The sequence below is a fragment of the Tiliqua scincoides genome, chromosome 4 (genome assembly GCF_035046505.1).
Source record: "Tiliqua scincoides isolate rTilSci1 chromosome 4, rTilSci1.hap2, whole genome shotgun sequence".
Classification (NCBI taxonomy): Eukaryota; Metazoa; Chordata; class Lepidosauria; order Squamata; family Scincidae; genus Tiliqua; species Tiliqua scincoides.
This window is the reverse complement of record NC_089824.1, coordinates 204,585,381-204,599,825: the sequence shown is the minus strand read 5'-3', so window position 1 is coordinate 204,599,825 and position 14,445 is coordinate 204,585,381. Positions and strand designations below refer to the sequence as shown.

Sequence of the window (14,445 nt, the reverse complement as noted above, 5' to 3'; positions counted from 1 at the left end):
AAGTAGGCTACTTCAGAGTGCCAGGGGCAAGGAAGTGGCAACAGGATGCTGGCATCATGTTATTTTGTGTGCTCCCTGAGGCATTTGGTAGGCCACTGGGAGATACAGGAAATTGGACTAGATGACCTTGATCCAGTGGGGATCTTCTTATGTTCTTAACTGACTTGATCCTTTAATACGATGCTTTTCAGGTTTTCTCTCTCTGCATCAGCTTGTCTGCCTCAGAACTCTTGAACACTGCAGAGAATTCTGGGCCATGTGAAATATTGACCAGGTCACATATGATTGAAGGGCCATCGCCCAGTGGTAGATGGTTGCATATTTAATTGCATCGCCTATTAGTAGGGTGGAGAGAGACCGAGATCTAAGATCTTGGAGAGGCATTGTCATGTCAGTACTACTGACCAAGACCAATCAATGGTACAACTATGTAAGGCGGCTTCAAGGACTCATAATTGTGAGTGTGTCTTGGAACAAACCCTTGTTGCTTCATATTACAAGATCAGAAACAGTTGTTTCTCAGGGACAGCTGTACATTTTGATTAATGTTGTTTTCATTAAGGAACCCATCACAGGCGCTCCCAAGGAATCCCTGGTCTCCCTGAAACAGAGTTTGAAAACAGCAACTTTAGCTTATGGTCAATGGTTTTCAAACTAACATGGGTCATGACGCCCCTGCAGCCTCTTCTTCCCAGCTCAGCCAGGCACTGCCATTTTGGATCTCACTAACTCTTGCAAATTACAAGATAGTGGTGCCCAAATCTCATGAGATTTTGTGATTTCTTATGAATTTGGGTGCTGCCGTGTTGGATCTCATGAAATCTCTCATGGTCCAAGATGGCAGAACCTGGGGACCCAGGTAAGAGGGGCCACTGGGGACATCCCATGGCATCCCTGTGAATGTGCAACAACGTCCTAAGGCATTGTGGCACGCACTTTGGGAACTTTTGGCTTCTGGTCATTAGTTTTCAGTTTCTTTTTCAAAAATCTGTTCCACCTCTGCCCCAAATGATGGTACGCTCTGCCATTTTCTTTCATTGCAAGGGAGTTTTCTGGAGCACAATCTCCAAAGAGGCCAGAGATACTTTATTTTTTTTCCCCGAAGGAAAGAATAAACTCCCATTTGTTCCCAATATGAATAATGAAAAGCCTGTTTGCACCTACTTTTCCTCCCTTAAATGCCTGTACTTTAATAAATAAATAAATAAATTAAATAAAGCAACCACCCTTCCTTAAAAACTTGAGTGGAATGCAGTCGCATTACCCTTACCCCGAACAGCATGAAACATTTATACCTGGCACTCTGCTTTTTAAATCAGTTGGCGTTAATGTACTGTAGATGTGCTCGCTTCCACCAAGTAGATTGCATTTCACTTAATCATCACAGCTGAAAAAAGAAAGCTGAGGAAAATACCCAGTGCTGGTTTATCAAGTGCTTCTTTTACCCCTGATCTGGTAGGAGCTCATTTCCTGGACTCCGAAACACCTCTCTTGTCCTAAGGGCTGGATAATTGGCTCTGCAGTAGCCAGTGAGCCTGTCGCTAAGGAAGGAACCCACAATTACGGGGTGTTAAATTGTCCCCTAGAGCTGACCATCTATGTTGCACTGATGGGCACTTGTGGTGACAGATTGATGCACCTTCTAGGTTCAGGACTTTGGCATAGGATGCACAGAGCAGCATCAAAGAGACATTTTTTTTTTCTAGGATTCCTCCACATAGCCCTTGTGAGGCCCCATGTCAAGAACTAGAGATGAACTGAAACTAGATTCCACTTCTTGTAAAAATTTCCCAGCAAGCCCCAAATGCCTCCCTTTCCCTTCAGACACTTTATTTTTGTAAACATTTCTGCAAGGGTTGCTTCTTTCTTTCTGTGCATTTGCCTTTCAGTGATATTATCAGAGAATGGGCAGCCCAGTCCTAAATGGTTGTATCCAGCACAGTGTTGGAGATAGCTGCCACACAACTTGGAGTAAGGGGATAATTATCCCCTTACCCTGATTAATGCCCCAGCTATCTCAGTGGAACTACTCAGATCTGTGCGAGCAGCTAAGCAGCTCAGGAGGCATGTTAGGATATGGCCTAAGTGCTGGAGATCGGTTCCACCCACCTCCTGGACCTGCTCTGCCCAGCGGCCAGCCCATTCTCCCCCTGCTGCCAATCTCTCCCGTTCTGCTCTCTCCCACCTTCACCAACCCCCCATGCCAGCCTCCCCACACCCTGGCACAAATATAGCCCTGCCTGTCAAGGATATGGTACTGGCAGGCCAGTACACATTCTCACACCAGCCTCCCTGACTCCTAACCCTATGTTTGCCCAGTGAGGATATAGCATGGGCAGGCCAGCACACATTCTTGCTCCGGTCTTCCCAACTCCTAAAATGGTGCAAACCTGCCTTATGACACATTTGTGAAACTCCTGGGCTGGTGCAAGGGACTTGCACCTGCTCAGTGAGCTTTTAGGGTTACACTTCAAATCTGATTGGTGTCATAATATCACAAAGGTGATCCTATCCTGTGCCGAAACAGGCAAATCAAGAGGCTTGCACTATATCCAGCGCAGGATAGGGGCCCAAAGTAGCTCAGCCTGAGGTAAGGGGAAACTTTTCCCCTTACCTCTGGGTAAGGCACCCTGGCCCCTGTGGGTCTCCTCGGACTTGCACCACCTCCTGAGGTGGCACAAGTCCAAGGAGAGCGGAGTGGCTTGAAGCTGCTCCGAACTCCCCGCAAACAGGGGTTGGGATCCAGCATAACTTCTGGATCCGAGCCCCGCCTCCCACTCCCCACTGGCCCACCCTAGGAGGGTTTTTTAAAAACTTACTTGGGGACCTTGCCGGGGTCCTGGGGGCTCGGGGATCTTTCTGCAATGCTCCCCGTGCCTTCAAACAGCTAAAAATAACCAAAAAAAAATGAGCATTTATGATTTTATCACAAAACTGGAAGTGCCAATTTTTTTGTTATTTTTAGCTGTTTAGAGGCATGGGGACACTGTGGAGGGCTCCCCAGACCCCCAGGACCCCAGTGCTGATTCAAGGTAAGTAAAAAAAAATTAAAAAAACAACTCTTCAATCCCTAGCAGCAACATAATCCTGGGGATTGTGTCTGCCTCAGCTCCCCCAGCCTCACACTCACACACACACTTACCTCAGGTCTCAAACTGTAGAGTTTGAGAACCAAGGTGACAGGGGGTGATTAGGACTGCAGTAACCCAGGTTCAGATCCTCCCTTCAGACATGAAGCTTAGCTGAGTGAGCTTAAGCCAGCCACTGCCTCTCAGCCTCAGCTACCACAGGGGAGGATGAACAGGGAAAGGAAGAACTAGGCAGTCTTTGAATGTTGTGATCTTTGTGAAATTGGAAGAAAGTGTATAAATGTATTAACTATATGCATTTACTTGTGCACACTGAAATGCAGTACAAGTTGAGCCTTTGGAGCAGACCTACAGTAATGAAATGTCCATTGCAAGTACTTAAAAAAAAAAAAACACTCACAGGCTAGTTCTGAACACATTGCAAAACATAAGCTGAGATGTTTAGAAAAAAAAATGAGACATATGTTTGGATCTCTCAGTTTTTCTTTTTTGCTTTGTTCTTCCTTCTGAATGCTGCATAGCCCTGTTGGGTTATTTTTAATATAACTTGCTTCAGCTGCTGTTGCTAGAAGCCTTTGGCTTTTCAGATGCAGAATTATCATCATTTTTAACCTCAGAGAGTTGAAGGAGATCCTCCATGACCTTCAGACAAGGGCCTGCTTAGGATATTACCACCACTTAAAGCCAAGGGGGTGGCAGCAAGTTGCAGGGCCTTTTCAGTTGTGGCACTACGTCTGTGGAACCAATACCAGAAAATCTACCAGAAGTCAGCCCTCACTTTGCATAGCTTCTGGCGGGGTGTAAACACATACCTACTATGCTTGGCATTTGAGGAGGAAGGGTATTCTTACGGATCCCTTTTTAAACTAATGCCTACAGGCTTGTTGTTTTTACATTCTTAATTGCATTTGTATCATTTTAATTGTTTTTAATGTTTTTACTTAAGTTATTTAGTATTGCATTTTATGTTGATTCGCTTTGAACACTGGAAAAGCAGCATAAAAATATTTTAAATAAATTATATTCTGTTGTACTGTATTGAATTGTATTCTAAATAAATTATACAGATGCATACTTGGTTATTTTGGTTGTCTCACTGTCATCTTCAGTCAAACAGATTTTTCAGATTTCTGAAGCCCTTCAAAACCTGTCGTTCAAGATGCTTATAGAAAGATTGTATCTTCTATCCAGTCTAAGCATCTTAGGGCCCAATCCTATCCAATTTTCCAGTGCCGCTGCAGCTGTGCCAATGGGGCATGCGCTGCATCTTGTGGTGGGGTAGCAGTCACAGAGGCCTCCTTAAGGTATGGGAATATTTGTTCCCTTACCTTGGGGCTGCATTGCGGCTGCAGGATTGGGCCCTTTATTTTCTGCTGCATGTTGTAGTTCCAAAGTCTGTCTAAATTTGCAGTGCTTGACCAACACCATATCACCTTCCTGATCAAAGAATTGTCAGATCGCTCCTGAAGCAGCTGATTAGTTCTGGGAATGCTGCTATTAATAATGCAGGGAGGACATGCTTGGAAGATATTTGTCACTTTCAAGGCATTCCTTCAAGAACTGGATTAATTCTGAACTGCCAGCAGGGATTTCTCATGTTATGGATGAAATAGATGTTATTTTCTAATGATACTTGTGTTTTGCCTCTCTGTGGTGTAGTGGATATTTGTCTGTTACAACAACTGAGATCTGACTTTTGTGTGTTTTTGTGTTTTTCCTTTCTTTCAGGGCAATGCCGGACCTGCAGTTTTTTGGCTTCTTTTTTTCCTTTTAAAACATCCTTTGGCCATGGCAGCAGTTCAAAGTGAAATGGAAAAAGTATTTAAAGCCAACAAACAAAAAATTGGACTAGTCCAAGGGACTAACCAGGAGATTTTGGACCGCACACCCATTTTTGGTTAGTAAGTTATTTCCTTTTATTGAGCCAGCTTCAGGCAATGGCTGCCTTTGGTGAAATAGATACACGTCCCCTACCACCAGTATTTCCACTGGATCCTGGAGCCTTTCTTCATCTATCTCAGATACCTTCTTGGCATCAACCTGTCCCTTACATTTGTCTTCATGAGCACTGGAGACATCTCCATGAGCACAATTCCCCCTTCAGTACCCAACCATTTTGAGGTCACAGGTTCCAATTCTATCCTCCACCATCAGTACTGCAGCAGCAGCAAAAAGGCATGTGCTGTGTTGATTGGGGGGGGGGGGTGACATGAAGTTAAGTAACTTTTTTTTAAACTAACCTCTAAGTAAAGGTACCTATGGGCCTCCTCATATACCACCTACTTTGGTGGCATATGTTTGAGGAGGGAAAAGGAATGGGGAGATTTTCCAAAGAGGGGATGAGATCTAGCTCGTGTCATTGCTACCAAATCCACTTTTCCCACCTGGTTTCTCCTACGGAAAGCCCCAATCCTCCCTCTCCTCACTCATGGCCTGTCCCCATCACTGACTTACCAGAGCAAGGAAATCCAGGAAGCTACTGCCACGTGGAAAGAACTACTTGTCATTTCCAGCAGTATAGTATAGTATAGTATAGTCGCATTTGCAACACCATAAGTCAGGCTGCTCACTGCTACCCGATGATAGGATTAGGCTAATAGTTGTACTATTTCCAACACTTAGGGCACAATCCTAACCAGGTCTACTCAGAAGTAAGCTCTATTTTGTTCACTTACTCTCAGGAAACTGTGGCTAGGATTCCAGCCTTAGAGATGCAAAAGTTCCCTTTGGCTCATCTCAAAAACCAGTTAGGTTTTTCAAATATTCCTGTCAAATATTCCTGTGAAACACCCCAAAATCCTCAAGGGGTTTTGTGACTGTTCTGTAGGAACACTCAAAAAGCCAATCCGTATAGGCCTCTTCTATCTCCGAGTGGCTGTCTAATGTATAATGTGGCTTTTGGCCTGGCCTAATTTGCTTTGCAATGTAAATGGATGTAATGCCTCTCCAGTACTATTTATGTGAATGTGTGATTAAGCAAAAGAATAGTGGCAGAATGCTTACATTATTAATTTATACAGCACTTCTGATAAAGAACTGAATTATTTGCAAGTGAGCATTCTAATGCAGGAATCCAAGCACCACTTAAGTAATCATTGTAAATTATATCAGCAACTCATTCAGAACAAAATATGTTTATATTTTGGTCTGAATGAGTTGCTGATATAATAAATAAATAAATAAATAAATAAAATAAATAAATAAAATAAAAAAAGAACTTCCAGGGGCCAAAATGTTCTCCCAAAGATTCTTCTAAAACTTTTTTTTTTTTAAAGCAGTTTATGGCTCAGTCACTACTTTGGTGCTATATTGTTTAAAAAGAAAGTGGATCTAGATAATTGGGAGTCATGTAGCCAATGTGAGGATGTCAAAGTCAAACCACCTAGCTAGTCAGAGTTGCCTGACTAGCAACCTTGGGATGAGTGCCCAAGTTGCTGTGTTCAACTGCTTCCACCTGGAAGTTGGGGCACAGAACCTGCTGGGGTGACAGGACACGGAAGCAGCTGGCCAGAGCAACTTCCTGACAAGATAGGAAAGGAAGATATGATTGTGTCATGTGTAACAGTAGGCTCCGGACACAACAGAGAAGGCATTTTTTAGGTGCTACATCTGGCCCACGAGCCAGGGTTTGGCACCTGTTGTTTTAGAGCAGGAGACTCTAAACTTTTTGTCCGAAGGGCCGCATCAAATATCTGGCACAGTGTCGAGGGCCGGAAAAAAATATTAAATATTAAATTTAAATAAATACATTAGAGATGGAACTTAGATGAATGACTGAAATTAATGAATGAATGGGTTCAAATGTCCACGATTTCTCCAAGCACGAACACAGCCCAAGAAATCAAGCACACACACTTAAATGGACCCCCATTCCCCCACCCCACAAGCACAACTCTGGTTGTGTTTGGTCAACTGGGCCAGAGGCTCTCAGGGGATTAGAGGCTGGCCACGGGCCAGATAGAGCCACTTCGCGGGCCACATTTGGCCCCTGGGCCAGGGTTTGTAGACCCCTGTTCTAGAGCAATTGTTCTAAACCTTTTTGGGGTCAGGCATCCCTTTGTGAATTTGATGAAAGCTATGGACACAAAAAAATGCACATAAACCTATACACAATTTTTTTTTTGCACCTGGTTCATGGACCCCCTTGAAGTTGATCCATGAATTCCAGGTTGAGAGCCCCTGGTCTAGAGAGTTTTAAACTTCTAATGAAATCAGTGAAATATGCCCTTATACATTTGCTTAAGAATGCAAATCTAACAATCCTTTCCTAATCCTTTCCCCCATCATTGGTGATGATGCAGCTATACTGATGAGGTGTGTGCTGCATCCAATGGTGGGGGTGCAATCAGGACACCTAGGAGAGGTAAGGAAAAATATTTCCCTTACCTCTCCATAGGGCCCAATCCTATCCAATTTCCCAGGGCTTGTGCAGCGGTGCCAATGGGGTGTGCGCTGCATCCTTTGGTGGGGTGGCAGTCACAAAGGCCTCCTCTAGGTAAGGGAACATTAGTTCCCTTACTTCCAGGCGGCGTTGCAGCTGCACCGGTGCTGGAAATTTGGACAGGATTGGGCCCTCAGTGGCCTATGGGTCTTCTCAGACCTACACCAGCTGTATAGCTGACATAAGTCTGATGAGGAAAAAGGGAAGCAAAGGGTTTGAAAATAGGGGTAGGATCCTGGTGCACCCTTTCGCAGGGCCTGAAAGACAGAGCCAGACTTGATATTGCTTTTCCCTTCCTGCTTGCTCACAGTACAATTCTAATTGCAAGTTCCACTGACACAGTGGTCCATGCACCAGCAGAAGGTGTTGCAAATGTGCCGTATGGTGGCCCTGGGTCAGAATGGCAAGTAAGCTATGCCAACACGGCAGCCTATTCTGCTCTACCAGTGATGTGTTCTGACTGAGGGCCACCAGCACAGACAGGTAAGGCACCAAGCAGGGGAAAGGGCTGGAGAGAGGGTGGTGGAAGGGCGTTCTGGAGGTGAGGAGGGGCTGTTGCTGGGCAGGGAGGGGGCAGAACAAGGAGTGGAATTTGGCCTGGGAGGGGTTCAGAATGGGTCCAGGAGGGGACAGGAATGGCAGAAACCTCCTCTGCCATATCCTAACCCCCCCTCCCGGGCCAACCAGCATTGCTCAAACTTCTGCCAGCTATAAAGCTGGTGGAGATTCCCCATAGGGCAGGCAGGAGCATTATTTGGGGTAAGGGGAAAAAAATCCCCTTAACCCAAGGAGACCTCCAGCCATATCTTATCCTCCACTGGATACACTGCAGGCTAGGATTAGGCTGCCAATTTCTTAAGCAAGGTTGGTGATCTGGAGTTTTCAAAAGGTTTTGGTGAGCCATTGCACGGTGAAATTTTGTTAGGCGATTTGCATTGCTGGAAATGGACTAGTCCTCCTCCTTTGCACCTAAATGAAAAGGCAACTTTCACTCCTGCGTGTTTATTGGATGCGGTAATTCTCCCTTTGGTTCTCCTGTTTGCACAGACAGCGCACTGAATGAAGCACTGCGTTTGACAGCAGCTCCTTTTATCAGCAGAGAAGTCCTTCAAGACATGTGCCTGAAACTGGCAGATGGCAAAGAATACAGGCTGCGAAGGGGAGATAGGCTTTGCCTCTTTCCATTTGTAAGCCCTCAAATGGACCCAGACATCTTCGAAGACCCAGAGGTGACGCTGTACCATTCTGAATCATGTTCTTGGTGACAATGCCCTTGGCAGATCCCTTTTGCTGTTGGTTTAAGTGAACCCATTGAACTGACTGATAATGTAGTGGTTCTCACACATTTAGCACTGGGACCCACATTTTAGAATGGGAATCTGTCAGGACCCACCGGAAGTGATGTCGTGACCAGAAGTGACATCATCAATCAGGAAAATTTTTAACAATCCCAGGCTGCAATCCTACCCACACTTATCCAGGAGTAAGTCCCACTGACTATCATTATTAAAAGAATATACATAGTCGCTTGATAAAAGTACAGGTCTGCATTTCCCCAAATGTCACATACCATGGTGGCATCATATCTAATATATTAAAAATAAAATATTGAAATGAATGGGGACCCACCTGAAATTGGCTCGCGACCCACCTAGTGGGTCCCCACACACAGTTTGAGAGACACCGTGATAATGTATCACGCAGCACTCTTGAACCTGATATGGGCACAATCCCAAACTGGCAAATTGACACAGCACGATATTGGCATGGAACTAAAACCAAACAGAGCAAGGCTATGTGTATTTCAAGATCCTTAATTCCCCACAATGGTGCAGAGGTTGTTACTGGGTGACAAAATTTGCATCCTGGGAATTTCAGTTTGCTTTACAAAGACCAAGTTTCTAGCCCCTAAAGTGCTAACCTAGACTTTGAAAGTCTCTGGTGAAATCTCACAATCCAGAGAGGGGCAGAGACTGTGCAGGATTTTCAGTGCACTCCCCCCACCGCCCCCAGTTTGCCATTTGGAATAGTGGGAAGCAGCAGGAAGATGGGAAGCCATTGCATAGCTAAGGGGGTGCAGGGGGTAGCAGCTGCACCGGGCATCAGGCTTTAAGGGGGAAACAAGCTGAGCTTGACTCAAGTGACCAAAATTGTGAAAATCTTGGTATGTATGATTAATATTATCATGTTATATATCACTACAAAGGTAATTTAATGCAGAATGCAATGAAACAAACTGCACTGGAATATCTGTATTCTGTCAAAAGTTATGGTCAATTAACCAGAAAATGAAAATACAATTGCTTTATGGAACAAAAAATGGTTTTTCTTAACTCAAAACCGACCTATGAGACTGATTGATCTGAGAGCCAGTGACATATTATTATGTCATTGACATGTTGCAGTGACATGTTATCATGATACAGCATGGAACGAATAAGGTGTTAATATGAGTCAGCTCTCATTTCCATGTATCATAATACAGTTACCCCTGCTAACTGGGTAAAAGGCACTTTTTCAAGAGGTGCCCCTCTTATATTTAGCAAGGGGAGAATAACCATCCCTCTTCACCCCAGCACAGTGTCTTGAACCTATCAGGGGCGCACTTTTTATTTATTTACTTAATTAATTTGATTTTGTCTGCGAGGGGCTACAAATCTTCTTTGACTCTATGTAGCTGATAGATGCCTTAGCTATGCCACTGACTGGGGGGAGGCAGCAGAACAGGTAGGTGCCAAGCTGCTGGGGGGGGGGGAGGAGAATCAGCTTGACTTTAATGTGTTCTTCCTCTGCCCATCCCACCCCTGACACACCTAAGGGAAGCCAAAGAAGTTGACAATGAAATTGGATGACCAGTCTCCAATGGATATCTCCAATGGTTTGCCATTTTGTCAAAGACTGAGCCGACTTGATCAGTGGGTTTTTAAAATAAAATAAAAACCAATAGCAGGCATCTTGTTTGAGGGAGGCAATGCATTTAAGAAACAATTCTTTCCTCGTGCACAGTGTTAGTCGTAACTGCCTCCATTTAAATGGGACTTGCACAGAAAAGCATACTGGTGGATTTTAGCCCTGCTTCACCTCCTCCACCTTGGGAGGGAAAATACTGCAGGCATGGGAAAACCAAGTCAACATAGGGGCCACTCAGAGGTATTGCCAATCTTGATTTGTCATTACCGGAATGAGCAGGCATGAATCTCTGGCTTGCACTCTCCCTCCTTCCCTCTCATATGCATATTAGACATTTCAGATTGCTATTTGTCCAAACCTGCTGTTTAGCTGCAAACTGTGATTGGTCACTTCTGATCTCCACACGTAATGGGAAAGATGAGAATGTAGTATGTGAGCCCACATACGTTCCCCCTTAAAACAGGGGTGCCCAAACCATGGGGCATAGCTCCAAAGAAAGCTGTGGGGTACTCCCAGGGGAGTGACAGGATGTCTCCAGAATCCTCTTCCTGGGTGCCGCCATTTCAGATCGCACAAGAACTTGCACTATTCTTGCAAGTTCTCGCACTATTCTTGTGAGAGCCAAGAAAGTGACACCCGGGAAGAAGACACCATGGAAAAACGGCGCTTTGATGCCAGCAAGTTTGGGAACCACTGTCTTAAGAGCAAGCCCAAGCAGTATTGTTTTGTCTGAGTGGCTCCATTAGACCCTGTCATATGGACATCCCTTAAAAAAAATGTGTGTTTCCTAAATATCCAGCTTCAGTCTCATACCTTGCATTTTAAACACCAGTTAGCTTCCACTAAAGAAAGATTCGTCTTACTGTATACTTCTTGTTGATTTTCAGACATTCAGATACGACCGATTCATGAATTCAGATGCCACGGAAAAAACTGATTTCTATAAAAGAGGGGAAAAGCTCAAATATTACACCATGCCATGGGGAGCAGGAATAAACGTTTGTATTGGAAGGTTCTTTGCAACCAACAGCTTGAAACAGTGAGTGCAGATATAATATTGATGGTGTGTCCATCTCTAACTACATTATTGATCCAGATGGGTTTGTAGCAGGATTCAAGCTTCTCAAATAATCAGCAGATGTGTTTATCCCATTCAATTTCACTTGTTTCTCTGTGTGAATATGGATTGAACCCATTTGTTAAACTGTTGGAGTTGTCTCCATCTACCTCAAAATCCATAATCATGCTTTATGACTGGGTATCAATTTTTCCCTATAGAATAAGTCCTCACAGTTTCTGGCACATCAAGCAGTCTGCAACTCCCCAGCCAATAATTGTGGCTTGCGAAATATTTTCCACATCCACCCTGCTTCTGCAGTCTCGGGCAGGCTGCAGGATCAAAAGGTGGGGCAATCTCTGTGGTGCCCTGTAATATATGACTGGTCAATGGGCTGTGCTTGTCTTAGGTGATGACTTGTGCAGGCCTACTGTAGGCAGCAAAACCTCAGATGCACAAAATGTTGCTAAACTGTCCCTTGCCTACAAACAGCTGTCAGTGTCCATTGCATTATTTATTACACTCACTCTGTTTGTGGGAGGTTGGAGGCACTTTCGTTATGGTTCCCATGCAGTCTCCCATCAAGGGAATTTACAAGGCCAGACTTGTTTTGCTTTAGCTAAGTGCACTCTACAATCTAGCATTCTACAGTCTGGATTATATGGATTTTTAGAAAGGCTGGATGAAATCCCGAAAGCTTTCTGTTAACCATGATAGCTAAATAGAACTTCAGCATCCAGAGGCAGGGCCTTCTCAGTGGTGGTTACAGGCCATGATGTGTATGTGCAACCTCTTGATTTTAGAAATGGGCTGCGTCAGAATGCCAGGAGCAAGGGAGGGCACCAGGATGCAGGTTTCTTGTTGTCTTGTGAGCTCCCTGAGGCATCTGGTGGGCCATTGTGAGATACAGGAAGCTGGACTAGATTGCCTATGGCCTGATCCAGCGGGCTCTTCTTATGTTCTTATATTCTTATGTGGTGTGGCAGCTTTGGCATTCCCTACCTGGGATGATTCTCCAATCCCCCACCCTTCTTGTTTATAAGCATGTTATTAAAATCTTTTGATTAACTGTTTTTTATTAATTGTTCAGGTCTGTCTGCTACTTGTTTTTATCATTATGATAAAATTGGATTTTCATATCCTGATTTATAAACCATAGTTAAACCATGTTTTCAAATTCATATGACCCTCAAAATTGTAGTTTTACAAATCAGGATTCTTTTATCACAGCTCTGCATCCAAACTGAGGAGGAAAGGGTATGGAAGAGAAGAGACATGCGGGCTCAGAGCCTGATTGACCAACATTACCGAACCAATAATAAACCATTGTTTGTTAGGTTCTCTGCACCAGTCCAATAGCTTAGCTGCTACTGCTGACCTGATCATTTTATCATTTCAGGTGTGTGTTCCTCCTCTTAAGCTATTTTGATTTGGAACTGAAAGATCCCACTGCAAAGTTCCCGGGCTTCGACAAGGAAAGATATGGCTTTGGAATGATGCAACCGGAACATGAAATCATAATTCGATATAAGCTGAAAGATCAGTAGGGTACCCTTGTGCTTTATGATTATGAAGGCATTCATACAAGTTATTCTTGTTTTGCAAGAAAGCAGCACTTCATTTCTTAAAGGATGGTTTTATATGTGAAAGTCACAAGAAGGCTATTTTGACCTGTGCTCTGTGGCATTTTTATGCTCGTCATGTGCAAAGAGACACCTAATAGTGTATCTTTTCCAACTGTTTTTATTACAATTTTTCCTTTCCTTTTATTTTGGAAAAACTACAATTTTTATAAGCTATAACTTCTTACGGAATAGTCACGAACAATGCTCTCTTATGAGTGTGTTTGTTTTTTGCAGTACTATACCTTATGTTGTGGAGATGAGGGAGCCAAGCCTTATGTTCAGTGACTTAGCATCTCATTTTTTAAAAACGTAGTTTTCTGTATGAAAGCTTTGATTGCACTAAAATAAATCTGTAGCCTCAAGAGAAGCGTTCCCCAATTCTGTGCAAGCTCAAACCCACAGAGATGGAGAGGCAGTGTGCTGTGTTGATTAGAGTGTTAGACTTTGAATAGGGCAAGCTGGGGTCAAATCCCTTCTAACAGCCCAGTCCTGAGCTGCCTAGGGCACGCAGCTGCAGCAGCGCTGAAAATGGCTGCCGCCGCTTCCTATGCACTTCGGGCAGCTGCCGGTGGCTCCTCCGGAGAAGGGGACCTTTGTCCCCTTTCCCCAGTAAATGGAGTAGCCCCGCAATGGGGCTACTTGATTCACCGCCAACAAAAAGGTTGGCAATGAATCAAGTGCCTCTGTGTCAGGTGGTGAGTCCGACGCTGAGGTTTTGGATCTGGTGGAGCAGCGCTCCATCGGTCCAGCCTACCTCCATCTCCACTTCCTGCCCCTGGCATGCCTCTCCCTGCCTCCCGCCTCCCCATAATGCCTCCACCCCACCCTCCACCCACCCTCTGCTCGCATCCCCCCTTCCCAGCTAGTCCCTGCCTCCCCCCACACCCCCGCTTACTTCTCCACTGCTCAGCGGTCCACGTGAGCGCCAAGTGACGGAGGTTGGGTGCCCGCCTTGCAGTAGCCCGGTGCCGGGCACTGCTGGGCTACCACTGGTGCTCAACCGGCGGTAGGGCCCGCAAACGTGCCTTATGGTATGTTTGCAACAGTGCACGCCCGTGGTGAGCCAACACGCCGAGCCCAGGATTGGGCTCTAAGCCATCAATTTCACAGGTGATGCAGGGTCACTCTATGGCCTGGTGACTGAGCCTAAGGGAGCCACAGGTACACACATTTCCCTCTCCTCTTGATGCAAGTGGGGGAGAGTGAAAACTTCCACTTTCATTGTAAGAACAAACCACAGTTGTGTATTTGTATGTAGTTAACTAACTGTAGTCAGCTCGTAATACACTGTGGGGCTGTTCTTCATTCACTTACTGTAGTTAT

The 14,445-nt window shown here is 44.8% G+C and overlaps 1 protein-coding gene across 1 annotated transcript in view; it reads left to right on the top strand.

The window, feature by feature from the left end:
- PTGIS (prostaglandin I2 synthase) overlaps nucleotides 1-13,644 on the top strand; it is a 52,920-nt gene extending 39,276 nt beyond the window's left edge. The window contains exons 7-10 of the mRNA XM_066623213.1: nucleotides 4,818-4,986; nucleotides 8,578-8,759; nucleotides 11,328-11,479; nucleotides 12,897-13,644. Coding sequence (XP_066479310.1) covers nucleotides 4,818-4,986; nucleotides 8,578-8,759; nucleotides 11,328-11,479; nucleotides 12,897-13,044 — 651 coding nt within the window. The 3' untranslated portion in view covers nucleotides 13,045-13,644. The remainder of the gene's footprint in view (nucleotides 1-4,817; nucleotides 4,987-8,577; nucleotides 8,760-11,327; nucleotides 11,480-12,896) is intronic.
- Nucleotides 13,645-14,445: the final 801 nt, after the last annotated feature.